The sequence below is a fragment of the Ambystoma mexicanum genome, chromosome 4q (genome assembly GCF_040938575.1).
Source record: "Ambystoma mexicanum isolate Mex_15411 chromosome 4q, UKY_AmexF1_1, whole genome shotgun sequence".
In the NCBI taxonomy this organism is placed as follows: domain Eukaryota; kingdom Metazoa; phylum Chordata; class Amphibia; order Caudata; family Ambystomatidae; genus Ambystoma; species Ambystoma mexicanum.
The window spans coordinates 750,055,538-750,073,961 of NC_090928.1; the positions used below are offsets into that span (position 1 = coordinate 750,055,538).

Here is an 18,424-nt window from a genome sequence, read left to right on the forward strand (position 1 = left end):
GGCCATGGCCATTTGCGGGGGTGTCACAGAGGGGCTGTTGTCCTCATGTTGCCTTGCCACAGGGCTTGTGGGGGATGGCCAGTCGTCGTCTTGTGGGTGCCCCTGCGTGGTATCCTCATGTTGTACGGGATGGGACAGACAGGGGGATTGGGACAGGTCATGGATGGATCTGACTTCGGCATCCCCGTTTTCTGTGTCCGAGCATGCTGCCATCAATGGGGTGTCACCTATGGTGCTGCTGCCACCAGAGGCAGTGCCTTCTGTGGCATCCATTGGGGGGACCTGTGGTGGTGGTGTTGTGGGCATGCTGGCTGCTGGGGTGCCTGTTGATGTTCCCTCCTCTGTGCTGCCACCTGATTTGTGCTGCTGCTGTGTCTTGATGCGTGCAGCTGAGGTGGAGGGTCTCTGGCCGTTGGTCTTGGCCCTCTTTGCAGGTGTGCTGGTAGGGGTGTCCTGTAGCTCGTCGTTTGGATCGGACCCTGTGGTGGAGTAAAGGAGGGCGAGGGTTATTGATGGGTCTGTGGGAATTGGAATGGCATTGTATCACATGCTTTGGGGTGGTACCTGAGGGTGATTTGGGTCGGGGCCTTGGAGGTGCTTTGATTTGTGTGTGGAGTGAGGGTGCAGTTGTTTGGCAGCCTGCAGTTAGGGTGTGCCTGCTGCACGTGTAGTGCGTGTATTAGGGGTTTTTAATTATTTATGTATTTATTGTGGGTTTTAACGTGCGCTATCAGGCCGATGTGTGTGGACGTTCTCCTGGACATGTGTTTCTGTTGCACTATGTGGACGCATGGTACTTCACATGGATGGACTGTGTGGATTTGGCATTGTTTTATCTGGCCCACCTACCTGAATCTTCGGATGTCTGCACTCCTTTCTCCATCCCTCCGACTCCCTCTATGCTCTCCATTCCGATGGTGGAGGCACAGATTTCTTCCCAGGGGGTCAACTTGATGGGTGATTCAGGACCTCCCCCGGTGGCTGTGGCAATGTTGCGGTTGGCAGAGAGTATGCTGCGGACGCGTATCCGCAGGTCGTCCCATCGCTTGCGGCATTGCTGTGGGGTGCGGGGTGCGGTCCCCACCGCACTTACCCGCTGTGCCACCAGAGCCCATATGGCCTTCTTGTTTGCAAGTGCCGTCCTGGTCATTTGCGTGCAGAAGACGACGGCAGCATTCTCCTGGAGGGTCTCTGTTAGCACGGTGAGTTCCTCACGGGAGAAGTGGACCTGCCGCTTGCGGTCGCACGCTTTCTTCGCTACTTTTCCCATTTTTCTTGGTTTCGCTAGGGTGGTTGACGGGTTGGGGTGTGTTTCAGGGTAGTGATTTTAGTGGTTGTGTGGTTTTAGTGTTTTTATAGGTGTACGCCGGGATGTTTCCCGTTCCGGGCCCATGTTTTAACTTCCGTTTCCGTATATTTCCGGTCACCGTACTTTCCGGTAGGCGCACACTGCGGTGACCGCTAAGAGGGGTGGCGGTATTGCACCTAGGGCGCCGTACGGCGGCGGTGTGGGCCGTTTTGGGGTCATTTCCGCCATCGGGGACTTTGCACTTCCGCCGTGGCGTGGTGCTCGTGCCCGATGGGTCGGAATGGGCCGCACTTTGCTCCTTCGTGCAATGGCGGAAACGCTATTTACGCTGTGGCGCTCCGGTCAGTCGCTTTCCGCCAGGGTCGTAATGAGGGCCATTCTCTTGGGATCTATTTGAGCTGGCTATATCAAGCCTTACCACCATCCAACGTTGTGCTCCAAGTGCCTGGCAGGCAAAGCAGTCTTCTGAGAGTTGGGCCTCATTACAAGTTTGCCGGTCTGGGCACTACGGTACCGGTAAGCTTGCCGGTACCGTAGTTCCCGGACCGGCAAACTATGATTTGTGCTCGCGGGTGCCTTTCTGCCCGGCAGGTTTGACCTGGCGGGCAGAGCGGCACCCGCGAGCACAGCATGTCCGATGCACCGGCACCATTCTGAATGGTGCCGGTGCATCCGACCTCCCCATTCCCATTAATCCCTATCGGGCTCAAATGGGAATAGGGAGCATTCCGTTCCGGCGCCCGCGAATGAGAAAATGACCGGGTCCGGCAGGGCCGTAATGACCCGGTAATTGCCCATTCGCGGGCGCCAGAAATTTTCGGAAAGTTTGGCGGCAGCCTGCCGGTTTTACCAGCAAGGCTACCGCCAAACCTATAATGAGGCCCATTTGGAGCTGTAAACTCACTACTGCTGTAATAAAAAGCTCTTAACCAGGCCTACCTTCAGCCACTCTATTTATAAGCACTGTGTGCCCTTCACTGAAGTCCTGCTAATATCAAGCATTAGCAAAGTCAACAGTTTTGGATTGTGCATACGTATTAGGCATTTTCAAGGCACTGCAATTTTATGCCCAGGTACTTGCACCATTTTGCACCCGCTGCCATCAATGCACAATTAATAACACTATGGCGAGGTCTGGCAAGTGCCTTTGCCATGCCTACACAAAATCCCAAACTGTTGGCATTGCCAACGCGTGTTACTATTAGTTGCAAAGGAAATTGCGTTCCTGTCTGTATTTAAGTGGCAACTGCAGGAAAAAAAAGAAAATGGCAGTGTCCACGCCAGTGACCAGGTTCATGGCAGTGGCCTTCTGCCAAGGCTTACCAGTGCATGAAGTCGACGACCCCTTTTGTCACCAGCATGCCCAGGACTGCAGTCCGCTAGTGATTTAAGTGCCTTATGAAAAGAGTATCCCGTCCTGGTGGATTATGTTTATCTAAATGGTGTTACTGGCAACGTAGACCCGGTTTAAACTCTTTAGTACCTCTGGATACATTCAAAAGTAATTGCAGAAAATACTTATTGTGACTTCATTTTTTGTAAAAATATACATTAAAAAATTCAGATGGAAATGTGTGAAAAATAAATATCATTAAGCCAAATCCTTTTTATGTGCTCACCTTGTTGAACTGTCCTTTTTAATGATGTTTTCTTTTTTAGGGCTGTCTTATTTTAAGTGATGAGCTGAACCACACCTCCCTGATACTTGGTGCCAGGCTCTCGGGAGCTACTATCAGAGTTTTCAAACATAACAGTGAGTATGTGACAGTTTCTTTATGCAGTGTCTTGCCAAAGAGCAATCTCATTAAATATACTTGTCTTTACAAAATCAATATACCTACTTAAGACTTTGCACCACCTACGTCATGTTGTCCATTTTATTCAAAAGAGAACTAGATAAAGGTATGGCTTACCTGGTTCAACAATGCACTGGTGGATTATGCAATGATCGTATCCTAGAGCAAGAAATTAAGCTGGCAATTCAGCGGTTAAGCCTGCACCTTTAATACTGGGATTTATGGGCCTTGGAAACTCGACTTCTTGGCAAGAGGAAAGCTAGGACTGAGAAGGAAGGCTTCTGTATTGCCGTTGCTGCAGGCTGTATTGCCATTAACAACCTGACGTTGGGCGGAGCAGTCATAATTGGCATTCTGATTTCATATTTGCATGCAAAATGCAAACCAACTGGCATGTGAATATTAGAACAGAACACCAAACATTATGTACTGGACCATGTTATGTTACCTTACTTTGTCGTATACCGTGCACCGTTAACATTGGCTGGTGTCCAAGTGTTAAGTAGAATTTCACTCACTGCTATTTTACCTCTAAATTTGTGGACTCCCTAAACTTTTTGCTTTTGTTTCAGATTCCTGTCCTGACTTCTGCCAGTGGAGCACAGCCTTCAGCTGCATTCCACTGGGCCTTAGCTTATTGTTATGGGGAAACTGACTTGTCCTTCAGGCAGTCAGTACTGAAAAACTTTGTTCTCTTAGTCTTTCTTATGACTTTGTTGACACTTTTGGCAACTGTATTTCAGTGCACAAAGTACATTACTGTATGCTCACTGGGGTCCTTGTGTTTTCGGGCCCTAGACATCCCTTACGGTAACTGGACAATAGGCCTCACTATGAGTATGCCGGTCCAGGAACAACGGTGCTGGTAAGCTACTGGCACCGTTGTTAACGTACCGGCATACTCCGAGTTCTGCAAGCAGGTGCATTTCTGCCCGCCAGGTGTAACCTGGCAGGCGGAAAGTCCCACGCATGCAGACCTTGAAGGATGCACCAGCACTGTTGCATACAGTGCCGGTGCATCTGTCCTCCCCATTCCCATTGAGTAATATGGGACTCGAATGGGAATTGGGAGTCGTTTTTCCCGGCTCCTGGATATGGGGAATTACCGGGACTGCCGGGGCTGTAATGCCCCGGTAATTCCCCATTGCCAGGTGCTGGAAAAAAACAACCCTGGCCTCAGCTGTGCCATGTTTACCGGCACGGCTACCGCCAGGGTCGTAATAAGGCCCAATGTGCCTAGGTGGTAGCACAAGCTTTTTCATGTGTTTTTACATTTCTTTACCGAGCCATACTGCACTTAGCATGTTTGGCTCATGACTGTGGCTAGTGTCCACCATGGCCGTGCCACAACTTCTTTTGTCTTCTCCTTTGGCCATTTTGTCTGTTGGCATCCCTGGTCTTTGTGACCCTCAGAGTCCTTATTTGGGCATGCAGTCACCCGCGAAACCCGGCGCCTTTTGCGGGCTAATGAATGTCATGTGTGTAGGTACTCAGGAAGTGGGCTGGGACTGTCTGGTCCCAATCCACACTACTGGTGCCAGGATGTCTGACGTGCATGAGAGCATGAGAGCCGCAGTGGTCCCTGATTGGACGACTGCTGGCGTGCATGAGTGGGGCAGAGCTCCTCATTGGCCAGCTGGGTGCGAGCACTCACTGGACTTTGGGATATGAATGAGGAGGGAGCCTGAGTGCAGACCTGCATATCACCCATAGGTCTGAATTGACCTATACACTGAACCAAGTATCTAAAAAAGTAAAGCAGATCCAAGGGCTGTCCGGAACTACGCAGAGAAGGTTTGGCACCCTGTGGCCGCTGTTGTCCCGGTAGAGCTCTGCTTTGCGTGTCATCTCTGAAGACCTGCAAAGGTCCTTGGAGTGGTGGGGCCAATCACTCTCAACACCTCCTTGTTGCCCTGCAAACAAGCCTACTCGAAAGTGTCCCTGGGCCCTCCAGTGGACTGACACTCTTGTACTTTGGCTATGGTGTTGAAGCATTGCTACATCGAATTTTGTCTCGAGCTTTGGTGAAATCCTAGCTCGCACTACAAAGCATCTCCTTGCCAAATTTTGTTTACCCAGCTGCTTTGGGCTGCGAGAGAGGAGCGTGTGTCAGACCGTGAGACTTGGGTGCCCCTGCGTCACTGTGCAAGGGTGGTGGTTGCTGCTAGTGACTTTCCCGCCTTTCTTCAAGTGTTCTGAGACCAGCTGCATCAGTGATTTCTTTGTCCTGCATTTGTGACTAGAGAACCAGCTCCAGTTGTAAACCGGACCAGCATCTGCACCCGCAGCGCCTGTGCACCTTCAAGCTTAAGCAAGGAGGGAATTTCATACTGCAGGCGACCATCTCCAAGTCTGCCATGTTTGGACCCGGAGTGAGCTAAGGACAGTGAGTAATCATACCACTGACCAGTGGTCCCTAGTTCACCCAACCCATTTTTATGCACACTGGAACCTTGTGGTCCTTGTGTTGGCTTGGGTGGTTCTTGCTTCCTAAAGCCGTCCGACAGTTGGCAACAGCTTTGTTCTCCGCAGCAGATCCTCCTTTGACTCTCAGAACCGAATTTCCATATCCCAGAATCCTCCTGCTAACTTTTCCTTCCCATTGAATATTGTACTTTGTAAGCTTTATGCATCACCAAGCGCTTTTACGCACAAACTTGACACTACGCACAATGCTCCAATCTTCATAGGGCTGGATTTTTAAGTTAAGGATAATTATCTCTGGAGTTGGCCAATGTATTAAAGTTTGTCTGCAACTCTAGCTTTGAATGGGGGAGTAGTAAGGATAACTGTAAGCAGTGCTCCAGATAGGATTTTGAGGTGAGAGTATTTTACTCCCTATTTTTAAACTTTGAGTGTAAATGTGATTTCAAGAGAGTCAAAATGACTTTTCTCCTTTGCAAGAGAGTTTAAATGTATATGGCATCCAGCCGATGTATGCAAAAACTGTATGGAAATCATTATCATGCGGCAGCTTTCTGCACTGTGACAGAATACACATTTCATTATTTCTCTAAGGTTTGGCCATTTGATCTCTCCTGTATATACTGAAATGTTGAAAACACAAAAACCTAGCCAATTTCATAGTAAAGCAAACATAAATTGTATTGTGTGTTTTGAGGTTCGATAGCAGAATTGTCTTTTGATGTTTAATGAAAGTCGTAGTTTCCTGGAGCTATTAATGCCTAATGGAATGCCAATTTTATGATACAACAGTGCAGAGATCCAAGGACTCCATGCTAAATTCTATACCTAATCTCATGGTCAAATTTTTATTTATATAGCACTTTTGGAAAAGCGCTGTACATAGAAAATATTTATCACAACTATCACCAAACCAAAGTTGGTACTCCTTTATGGACCTCGAAAGAATGAAATGCTGAGCTGGCCTTGCGGGATTCAGACCTGCAACCTACAGATCACACAACGATTGCAGCATTGAGCAATCAACCGGTTGAGCTATGAGCTATCTAATTGGCTAACATCCTTCAGAGGTTGTAAACTGAGTATCGACTGAGGTATAATAATCACACTGCCTAGATGTTGTACAAACTATTAATGAAGCTCTACTTAAAGTTCAAAATCTATCTGGATTATCACCGGGACAGGTTTTGCTTAGGTTCTATTTCAATTACAAATGTAACTTTCATTTGTTTCTTTTTGAACAGCGCTTGCACTTCCTGTAGAGTCAGGTTCAGGGTTTGTTAATTGTAGTCATGAAGATTTCAGAGGTTATAACACCGGTGATTGGTGTAATGACAATCACTCACCCTGGAGCAAAGATTCTGCTGCCACTGACCTTTTATAGTAATGTACCCCATTGACTGCAAGGTTGAATGGATGTAAACTAGAATGTGCATACTCATCTTTTTTCGCACTGTTTTTATAATTAGAGTGTAAATGTAAATTATAAGTGTAAACATGATCTGCCTCTGCATGATTATGCGCACATCACAGGAACTCTGAAAAATACAATTGTGCAATACTGGTTTTCTTTTACTGGTAAAAAAGCATAATGTGTTACAAATTATTAATTCGCAATTGCAACTTAGTTTTCCATTTATTAATTATACAATCCTAAAATGCTAGGAAAATAAATATGCACAGTGCTTGTGTTTGCTCCATGTGCATCTACACACAACAAAGCAGAAGCTGAACAGAAGAAACAATTCCTTTTATCACTGTGTGCAGTTTCTTTTTTGAAAGGCTTCAGAGAAATACATTCTGTTTCAGAGGGTTTTCTCCATGGCTTGCTATTACATTCATGTAGATACAAACCAAAAGAAGCATTCTGGTTTCTGTCAAGTAACCTGACCTTTGCACTGCCCTCTGCTCTAAACTTGTGTGTAAATGTACGCACAAAAATAATAAAGCTGTCGTAGTTACAAGATTTTCTCTCAGATCAAGGCTGAGCCAATGCCAAAGGGGAAACCCAAGATTAAAGGTGTCAAAAAGCAAAAGAGAGGGAAAGAGAATATTCCCCTCCAACTCACCCACCACTGAGGGGGAGGCAGGTGGCCAAGCCACTGAACCTGACGAGGAAGAGGGACTGCCTGAAATACTTAACCCACATGACCATCCTGAATTGCAAAGTTTCCTTGCAAAAGGCCAACGTGAGTGCCCATCTTTGGAAGGCCCTAGAAGTCAGGCCTGTTTCCAGCTTGAGGGTGAGCCTCCTGGAATACATAGAATGTATTGGGAAGGTGTGCTGCTATATAGCGAGCCCACAGAGTCAACTGAAGGAGACCATAGGCGGTTGGTGGTTCCCCTTCAAGTGAGACCCTTCCTCTTGCAATTGGCACATGAGGTCCCCCTTGCAGGTCATCTTGGTATCAAGAAGACTAAGGATTGGATATTCATGTACATCTGCTGGTCCAAGATGTGGGTCCAGGTAGAAGGTCACTGCAGGAGTTGTGCCACTTTCCAAATCTCTGGCACAACAATACAGGCTCCATTGGAACCGCTCCCTGTAGTTGGTGTACCATTTGAGAGGGTAGGGATTGACATTGTTGGTCCCCTTGACCCTCCAACATCCTCTGGCAGCAGGTTTATTTTGGCGTTAGTTGACCATGCCACCAGATATCCTGAAGTCATCGCACTGAAGACATTAACTGCCAGGTCAGTTACTAAAGCATTGCTTGGTATATTCACTGGGGTTGGCTCCCCTAAAGAAGTTGTGTCTGACAGAGGCAGCAACGTCATGTCCAAGTACATGCAGGCCATGTGGAAGGAGTGGGGGGTTCACCAGCTTATCATCCACAAAAAAATGGCTTAGTTGAGAGGTTTAACAGAACTCTCAAAAGCATGATTGGAGCTCCTGGGGAGCCCCAGTGGAGAAAGTGGGATCTCCTCTTACTATGCTAGCTCTTTTTCTCCAAAGAGGTCCCTCAGCAAGGGGTTGGATATAGCCCTTTAAACTTCTCTTTGCTCCCCCTGTCAGGGGATCCCTAGCTATAGTCAAAGAAGGATGGGAGATTCCAATTCCTCCTGCCACTACAAATGTAGTGGCCTATGGGCCTCATCATAGGCTTGGCAGTATCTCTGCGGTAATTGCACCGAGATACCACCTACGCTATTAGCGTTACCGCTACTCGGTCCGGCGCCATTAGTGCCAGATCCCAAATAGTGATAAGGCAGTAATTCCCCATTTCTTTGAGAGTCCATCTCACTCTCTGGGGATTTTCGGCACCAGCGGTAATAGCTCTGAAAATGGGCAGAAAGCTAGAGATTTACCTCCAGCTCAGAGGTGGGAGTAAATCTCCAGCTTTCTGCCCAAACTAGGGAGAGGGCGGAGCGATAATGCAGTGGTAATAGCGTTGCCACTGCATTTTTGCCGCTCCGCTCAACCCCTGATGAGGCCCTATCTGTTAGGACTGATGAAGAGAATGGCCTTACTGATCCAGTGACAAGTTGAGGGCATTGGTCAAACATTGGTATAACCAGAAAGCTTCACTTGTACACTTCCCCCCTGACCAGAAGGACCTAATTATTTATGAATCCATAAGGCCCAGGGCCCTGCAGGATAAATGGTCAGGCCCTTACAGAGTTGTGGAGCAACTTGGTGAGGTAAACTATTTAGTGGACCTTGAAAGGTCTGGTCAAGCCCCATAATTGTTCCATTTAATTAGACTCTAGGCATTCATCACTAGGGTTGAAAAGACTGCTCTGTTCTGGGCATCAGAGGGGAAGAGGAATCTGAACTCCTCTCTAACCTGTTCCAAGGCAGTCCTTCAGATGGCTCCATTGAGGGTGTCAAATTGGCCCCTCAGCTGTCTACTCAGTAGCAAGGTGAGGTTAGAAATCTGCTGAAGCAATTTCCCCCTTTGTTTTCACTCACTCCAGGTTTGACACCTTGGTGCACACATGACATTAACACTGGAGATATTGTGCCTACCAAAAGTAGCAGCTATCGGATGTCAGACAAAGTTAGGTCCCACGTCAAGTCTGAGGTCAACAAGATGTTGTTTCTTGTGGTGATTGAACCCTCCAGTAGTCCATTGTCCAGTCCTGTGGGTCTGGTGCCAAAGCCAGCTACCTCTGAGTTTAAGTTCTGTGTGGATGTCAGGGCTCTGAATGCTGTCACCAAGACAGATGCACACCCTCTACCTAGAACAGATGAACTGGTAGAGAAGCTAGGTGCTGCCAAGTACCTTATCATTTTTGATCTTACTGCAGGGTAGACACAGAGAATGCCATGGAGAAGACAGCATTTGCAACTCCAGAAGGGCGTTGTCAGTTAAGGGTAATGCCATTTGGTTTGAAGAATGTACCTGACACGTTCCAGAGGTTGGTTGACCATGTTCTGAATGGGTTGGATGCATTCTGCATTGCATATCTGGATGATATAGCAGTCCTCAGCCCCACTTGGGAGGAACATGTGAAACACCTCGGGATTGTGTTGCAGGCTCTTCAGAAGGCCCACCTGACCATAAAGGCAGGCAAATGTCAAATTAGTCAGGGGTCAGTGGTGTCCTTGGGGCATGAGGTTGGTGGAAGTAGAATTCAGCCTCTCCCCAGTAAAATCTACACCCACAACCCATACCCAAGTGAGAGCTTTCCTGGGCCTCACTGGGTATTACAGAAATTTAATAGACTATGGTATCATAGCTGCCCCCCTGACTGCCCTCACAACTTCAAAGAAGCCCAAGAAGGTCTCCTGGTCTGAGGAGAGTGAAAAGGCCTTTCAAGGCTTAAAGGACTCCTTGCGCCAGGTCCCTTTTCTCAGGGCTCCTGCCTATCAGAAATCTTTTATTGTGCAGACAGATGTCTCTGACACTGGGATAGGTGACATTCTATCACTGCTAGGTGACAAAGGTAGGGAACACCCTATTGGTTTCATCAGTAAAACATAATTAGGGAAACTGAGGCTCTACCTCTATGGGAACCACTTGACTGTGCAAACTGGCCCTAGGCCCTTAAGAACATGACGGGTGCAAATCCTAAATTGCTCTGGTGGTCCATTAGCCTGCAAGGCTTTAACTTCTCCATTGAGCGTAGGCCAGGTGTCAAACATAGCTATGCTGATGGGTTGTCCAGAATGTTTAACCGACTTGAATATAGCTCATACAGTGGTGGATTAAGCCCCCCTGTCCTTAGTCTGGGAGGGGCGAGTGTTCAGTAACATTTCACTTACTTCTATTTTACCTATATATTTGTGGACCCCTAAACCTTTTGCTTTTTTTCAGACTCCTGTCCTGACTTTCTACCAGTGGAGCACAGCATTCAGCACACCACTCCACTGGGCTTTCGCTCATAGTTATGAGGAAACTGACTTGTCCTTCAGGCAGTCAGTACTGAAAAACTTTGTTTCTCATAGTCTTATGACTTTGTTGCCTCTTTTGGCAACTGTATTTCAGTGCACAAAGTACATTACTGTCCCGCGCACTGTGGTACTTATATTTTCAGGCCCTAGACCTCCATTAAAGATTTTTTGGTAACTGGACAAAGTGCCTAGGAGTATACTGGTGGCAGGAAAAGCTTTTTCATGTGTTTCTACATTTCTGTACCGAGCCATACCGCGCTTCGTTCATGACTGTGGCGAGTGTCCATCATGGCCGTTCCACGAGGTCATTTGTCTTATCCTTTGGCCATTTTGTCCGTTGGCCTTCCCCCTGGCCTTTGTGACCCAGGGAGTCCTTATTTGGGCATGCATTCACCCGCGAAAGCCAGCGCTTTCGTGGGCTAATGCATGTCACATGTGTAGGTACCCACGAAGTGGGCTGGGACTGTCTTGTCCCAATCCACACTACTGGTGCCAGGATGTCTGGTGTGTACGAGAGCATGAGAGCCAAGGTGGTCCCTGATTGGACCACTGCTGGCATGGATGAGTGGGGCAGATCTCCTCATTGGCCAGCTGGGTTCGAGCACTCACTGAACTTTGGGATATGATGAGGAGACCTGAGTGCAGACCTGCAGGTAACCCATCGGTCCGAATCGACCTATACACGGAGCCAAGTGTCCAGAGAAGTAACGCAGATTCAAGGCCTGTCAGGAACCACGCAGAGAAGGTTTGGCACCCTGAGCCTGCTGTTGTCCCGGTAGAGCCCTGCTTTGCGCTCGATCGCCAAAGACATCAAAGGTGCTGGGACCAATCACTCTCGATGCCTCCTTGTTGCCCTGCAATCGAGCTGTCTCGGAAGGACTGACCAGCTTGTACCTTGGCACCTCCGTTGGAGCGTTGCTACATCGAGTTCTGTCTCGAGCTTTGGGGAAGTCCTAGTACACTCTTCAAAGCATCTCCTTGCCAAACTTAACCAAGGAGGGGATTTCATACTCCAGGCGACCATCTCCAAGCCTTCCAAGTTTGGACCCGGAGTGAGTTAAGGGTGGTGAGTAATCATACCACTTACCGGTGGCCTCTTGTTCATCCAACCCGTTTTTACGCACAAACAATCCCTTGTGATCCTTGCCTTGACTTGGGTGGCTCTTGCTTCCTAAAGCCGTCTGAAAGTTGGGGAGAACTGCTTTCTCCTCAGAAAATCCTCCTCTGACTCTCAGAACTGAATTTCCACACTCCAGAATCCTCTTGCTAACTTTTTCTTCCCATTGAATATTGTCCTTTGTAAGCTTTAGGCATCACCAAGCGCTTTTACGCACAAACTTGACACTAAGCACAATGCTCCAATCTTCATAGGGCTGGATTTTGTAAATTAAGGATAATTATCTCTGGAGCTGGCCAATGTATTAAAGTTTGTCTGCCCCCCCACCTCCCTCACTGACAGGATTTGGCGGGAAACCACACTTTACTGCATTGACCAAAAAGTGATTGTACATATATTTTACATAGTGTGTGTTTAAGTAGTGCTATTACTGTGTTTGTCATTATTCATTTGTGTTTGTTCTGGGCCTAATAAATTGTGTATTGTTGATATACTACTGTCTAAGGGTAATTCTTGTCCTACTGTGTGTGCACACTTGACACAGAGCACAAGGCTCCAATCTTTGTAGGGCTGGATTTATTAAGTTAAGGATATTTATCACTGGAGTGGGCCAATGTATTAAAGTTTGTCTGCTTTCCCTCCCGACAGGTTTTGGCGGGAAACTGCACTTTACCGCATTGACCGAAAGGTGACTGTACATATATTTTACATAGTGTGTGTTTAAGTACCCCCAGTCTCCGCCCACACTCTCCTTTCTTCCAGGTGCAAGGTGGGATCACAGAGTGGAAAAGTGTTGCAGCAATGGGGGCCTAGCAGCCATTGCAGATCATCTCTAGGTCAAGTCAATGAAAGAGGACCACACGAGACATACTTGGTGTACCGCCCCTCGCACAGTGCCATGATTTTGTCTGCCACCAGAAGGTCCCAGACCGTAACCCACCGCATTTGAACCACCAGGCCCTCAATCGACTTCCAGGTGCGGGCGATGACCAGCTTCGCTGCCAGCAGGAGGTGCCCAGCCAGAGTGGCCAACTAGAGTGGCCATTGGACCAGTAAGAGGAAACACTCCACCTCCCGTATCCCCCAGTATCACCTAACGCGGGTCCATCGGGATGGCCAACCCTGTGATCCTTTTTATTCTAACCAGCAACTCCTCCCAGTAAAGGCCCACCTTGGGACATGAATACACCATGTGAAAGAGGGAGCCCACTGTTTCCCAACCCCGCCAACATATCACCGGGTAGTCCCTATTCATATGGTGCAGTCTCTCCGGGGTGAGATACCATCTGTATCAAAACTTATAGGAACATTCCCTGTCTGTGACACACCGGGAGGACTTGAGCATCCGTCCCCATATTCTCAACCATTCCTCGTCCTCGATGGGGCCACCCAAATCCCCTTCCCATTTAGCTATGTATGGCAAGTGAGTGACAGGATCTCCTGTGTCCAAAAGCTTGTGTAGCTTCAAGGTCCGCCCCTCCCCCGCATGGCACTCATGTAGTGTCAGCTCAAGGACAGAGAGGGGTCTACCAGCCCCCTTCCTAGTGCGCGGGTGAGAGGCCTTGTGCCTCAGCTGTGTGTATCTGAAGCGCTCAGACTCTTGTAGGTTGAAAGTACGCTTGCATTCTTTGAAAGTCATTGGCCTGTTGCCTTTATAATGCTGCTTTAGGCTTACTAAGCCAACCTCAATTCATTTGCCAAAGCTTCCCCGTCTGCAACCCGGCTGGAAGCCTGGATTATTCCACATGGGTGTGAGGTGCCCCAAACCCCTAGAAATTCCCCATTTGCGGAGAGCCCTCCTCATGTAGTAGAGCATGCTTCTGGTCGTTGAGCTCAAGGAGAAGTCCAATTCCTGCCCCAGGTGTTTCCCATCTATGGAAGGCAACTGGTAAAGTTCGACTGCTTTCTGGGTCTGTTCGATTAATTTCCACGTTGGCGACAGGCCCCAGGTGAAAGCGTGCGAGAGCCGCGCTGCAAGGTTTAAAGCTTTGCTTTGACCAGGGATTCAGGCCCTGAACATTCCACGTGCCCATCACCAGAGTGCCTTCCCCCCCAGTGACTTTCGCTACCTCAGCCAGCATGGCACTACAGACTTAGATTTCCACCCCTCTTTCCCGACTCGTGAACTGTTCCCACAGCAATGCCCCAGTGGAATTGTCTGACTCACAAACAACATTTTAAAAACAGAACACCCACACTCCCAACCCCCCACACCCAAACAAGCTCAAACATGAGCAACTTCCGAACATTTGGAATATTTGCCTAGGGCCCGACTTGGAGGGCAGAAAAGGACCCTTGCTTTCCGGGGAATCACTCCTGGCCTCTCCTGCCACTAAGCCCCAGCTCTCTCATCCGTTTCTGGTGAAAAACAGTTTGCACCCTGCAGGCGACCCAGCAACCCCCGCCCCTGGGGATTCCTCAGGGAAACATGACCAAAGCCCACATGGGCTTCTTCCACCTTCAAGTCTTCCTAACCGGGCCCTTCAGACGCCTCCCTCTGCCACCTTTTGCCATTTTTGCGAGGATGTTGACTCTGCACCCCCATCAGCCTCCCCCCTTCCTTCATGACCCACCCCTCAAGGCCCCTCTGGATTCAACAGACACTCAGCCTCCGACAGACACTCAGCCTCTGACAGGGAGCACACTGCCCAACGTCTCCCCTGGTGGGTAAATTGAAGGGCAGTGGGGAAGCCACACCAGTATGGCACTTCTTTTGTGTGCAGCCACTAAGATAGTGGGTGCATCCCTTTTCATTTCATCAGGGTTGTTGCAGCTAGGTCTTGATACAGGGAGAGAGACATATTGCAGAAGGTGATAGTAGACATGGGTCTGGCAGCTGCCATTATGCGCTCCTTAAATTGGAAAAAATGAACCGGGGACAGAACATCTGCGGGCCTGTCCTGGTTCGAGTTATTGCGGGTTCTGGTGCGATGCGTTCTGTCGAGTTCGATGTCCCGTTCCACCGACAGTTCGAAGATGAAGCAAAACAGATCAGCCATGAAGGTCGGTAATTCCTCGCCCCGTACTGCTGCAGAGATGCCCCAGATGCAGAAGTTGTTCCTGTAGGAGAGATTTTCCCCCATCCTCCTGCTTGTCCTCCAAGGACGTGCAGCATGCCTCTAGGGTCTCCAGTCGTTTGGAACATTCCCTCACCACGTAAGATTGCTCACAGAATGTGTCCTCCACCACCAACACCCTGTGTTCCGCTTCAGAGACTCTTGTATCCAGTGCCAGGACTTTGTGGGGGAGCTCCTCCGTACTTTTGTGAATCCCGTTGTGGATTTCGTCCAGCAGATCATGTAGGTCAGACTTAGTGAACATCTCCGTAAACATGGCCGGTGCCATGTACCTGGGCTGTTACCACCTCTGTACACTTGTTCCTATCCGCTGCCTGTAGCATTGTGGAGATGTCCCCCTGTTTGCCAGTTTTCTGGACTTTCGCCATGGCAAGGACCGTAGAACATTGATTTGGTGACTGAGACCCATTGGTTAACTCAGCTCGCCACTCCCAGGAGAACCATGGACTGTCAGTGAGAAGGTGCCGGACCTAGGGGACACACAGTAAGCGGGCGTAGAGCCGGCCAGCTTATATCCAAAGTGAAGGCCTCAATGCCAATGGTCAGTCCATATGAGCTCCAACCAGGGCTGCAGGAGTGGTTGCAGTCGAGTCCCAGGAATCACATTACCAGACAAGGGCAGACAGCCCCCAAGATTGGGTACAGGAGCAGTAAGTGTATGAAGCGGCAGGCTTTCCAAAGGCTGGCACCTTAAACACTCTTCTGTGGCCCCTAAAGGGCAAATTCAACACAGTGCTGCAAACAGTGGGGGCACTGGAGGGCCTTGTGTGCTTCATTCCCCCATTAACTTGTTTTCTAGACCTCAGAACGGGTCAGTGCCAAAGCACGACTTTATTGGGGAGCATTCGGGCTGCAGGTGTGCCTCCGTAGTGTGGGGCGGCTCCATGCACCTCCAGGAGCCCATTCCTCGCGGGGCCGCCAACCTCCCTCACACTGCCGTTCTCCTTCTGCTATCTGCCCGCTGTCCGTGGGGGATCAGCGCCACCCAGCCAGCATGAAACCAGGACCAGAGGGACTCTGCCGCATTAGAAAGTAGTCCGGGGGGGGGGCGCCCTCTCACCGCCCACAGCAGCAGTGCCTGCAGATCCACGGCGCTCACCCCGACAGTGAGTGACTCACTGCCTCCACAGGGCCTCTCCTCTGCCTTCCACGCACTCCCTGGCCCGCCTCAGCACAGAGTCCAGTGCTTTTACTCGCTGCAGGCGGGTGGCGCCATGGTGCCGCAATGCTCCGGCAGCCCACCACGTCTCCTGGGCTACGCCGAAGGCGACTCCGACGAGGATCAGCAGTCTGAGTTGCAGACCGGACACAGCTCTCCCCTCATGACCCGGACCAGCACGGGGCTGCCATCTCACGGCAGGTCCCACGGCTCCAATGCCCAAGCTCGTACTATGGAATGCTGGCACCTCCAGAGCAGCAGAAATCAGCGGGGTGCAGCGGCCGAGGTCAGATGCAACATTCTGCCGTTTGCATTAGGGTCCGGATGCCAGGAGTGGCTGTTTTCCACCTTCTCCACCTCTCGACGCCGGAGTCACTCAGGTGGCCATCTTCTCGATGGCGTGCCTAGCCACGCCCCCTGTGGTCCACCTTTTATACAGCTGAGCCTTGTTAAGGGGTCTCAGGTGTGTGTTGTTGGCTGTTATTGCCTGAACATAACAAACCCAATTACTGGGAAATGCCTGACCTTCAGTAGTGGATGTCTGCATACCCCTCTTCTTCATCCCAGTACTAGAGTGGTGTTTCACATAGGAAGCGTGCATTACTCCTAGTTCCCTCTTCTTCTTCTCAGTACTAGGTAGTGGTGAATGGGGAAGTAAGGGTTGTGATTGTATTTTTTACGCATTAAAGCTGAGGAAGGATAGGGTAGGTTAGTGTTAGGAAAGAAGGGGGGATACCCTATCTCGCCCTCAGGCACTCGCTCCCTAATCCCCAAGGACCCTTCACCCAGATGATCCTCCCTCGCTTGTCCGCCCCCAGGGTTGGGATCCAAAAGCGATGGCCCTTCCCTGGCCACCTGAGCAGAAGATCACTGGGGAGTAAATTTGAGAGCACCTTCAGGTTTCTCACAATAACATACCTGTATATTGACACCCATCATAACTCTGCAAAACAATCCGTTAAGGCAGGAGGGGACATAGTTAGAAGATGGGAAAAGAGCAGCTCTCTTTAGAGCCATAATGTATCATCCTATTTGTCTTTTCAATTAGGGTAGCCTTGATAGCAGATTCAATTGCCCCTGGGCATTCATCAGGCTATAATAAGTTTACCATGAGCATCATCCGCATAATTAAAGTGGGTAATATATTTTTAAAATTTTGTTTTTATGGGCATTTCGTATAAAAACAAACAGTAGGTTGCCCGCCCCCTTTTCACCAGCCCTGCCTCGCCCCTCACCCCCTCCCTCTAGCTCTTATGCATGGTACATCTTGAAATAGTCATAAAATCAATGAATGCCAAAAATTCGGAGGTGCTGAGGAAAGTATCGAATTTTATAATCACTTTGTAGAAAATTAAGTACTTCTGCCCAGTCTTCTGAAAATATCGATTGATCTCCTTGAATAATATACGTGATCCATTCAGGTGCGACATATTCTCGATATCCATTCAGCAAAATGTGTTGAGTCTTTGGATTTCCATTCTTGAGCTATGCCTAGTAAAACTGCCAATTGCAATATAACAAAGGTTTTACATTTCTGTTTCGAACATTGGCTCATTTTTGACTCCAGTATCAACAGAACATTAGACTTAAGGGTACTAGGTTTCAGCATACCAAATATCTGCGCTATCTGGAGAATGATTTCTGCCCAGTATCCCTTCAATTTCAGGCAGCTCCTCCAGACATGCCCCCAATGCCCTAGTAAGCCACACTGTCTCTAGCATTGCAGCGAGATAGATGATCTCATTTTGTGCAAAAGGGCCGGCGTGTACTGCCATTGAACTAAAAGCTTATACCAGAATTCCCTTACTTGGATTGAGCGGGTACATGTGGGGATATCTTTCCAAAGCCCCTCCCATTCTACTTCTGAGATTTGTTCTCCCAATGTTAGCTGCCAGCAGGATTTATAGTACAGGGGAGTAACGGGGGGACCTGTGCGATTATTTTATTTAGATTTGATATTAGAGCCTTATTCCCTGGATTGGAGAGAGTGAATTTTTCAAAAGAGGTTAGCTCCCTAGTAGCCGCCTGTTTGTTCGGGGGAGCCAATATCCAATGCTGGACCTGGTAAAAAAAAGGAAATCACGCCAATTCATTTAGTCCTAGTTCTATTTTGCATTGAGTAAAAGGCTTAGGATCTGTACCCTGAAACATGTTTTGCATTTTCGTGCAACCAGCCTGTTTCCACTTACTAAATGCCCATGAGT

At 48.9% G+C, this 18,424-nt stretch overlaps 1 protein-coding gene across 1 annotated transcript in view; it reads left to right on the forward strand.

Moving 5' to 3' along the window:
• LOC138467979 (serine palmitoyltransferase 3-like) overlaps positions 1-18,424 on the forward strand; it is a 1,171,530-nt gene that overhangs the window by 648,922 nt on the left and 504,184 nt on the right. The window contains exon 6 of the mRNA XM_069608334.1: positions 2,969-3,062. Within this exon, the coding sequence (XP_069464435.1) occupies positions 2,969-3,062 (94 nt within the window). The remainder of the gene's footprint in view (positions 1-2,968; positions 3,063-18,424) is intronic.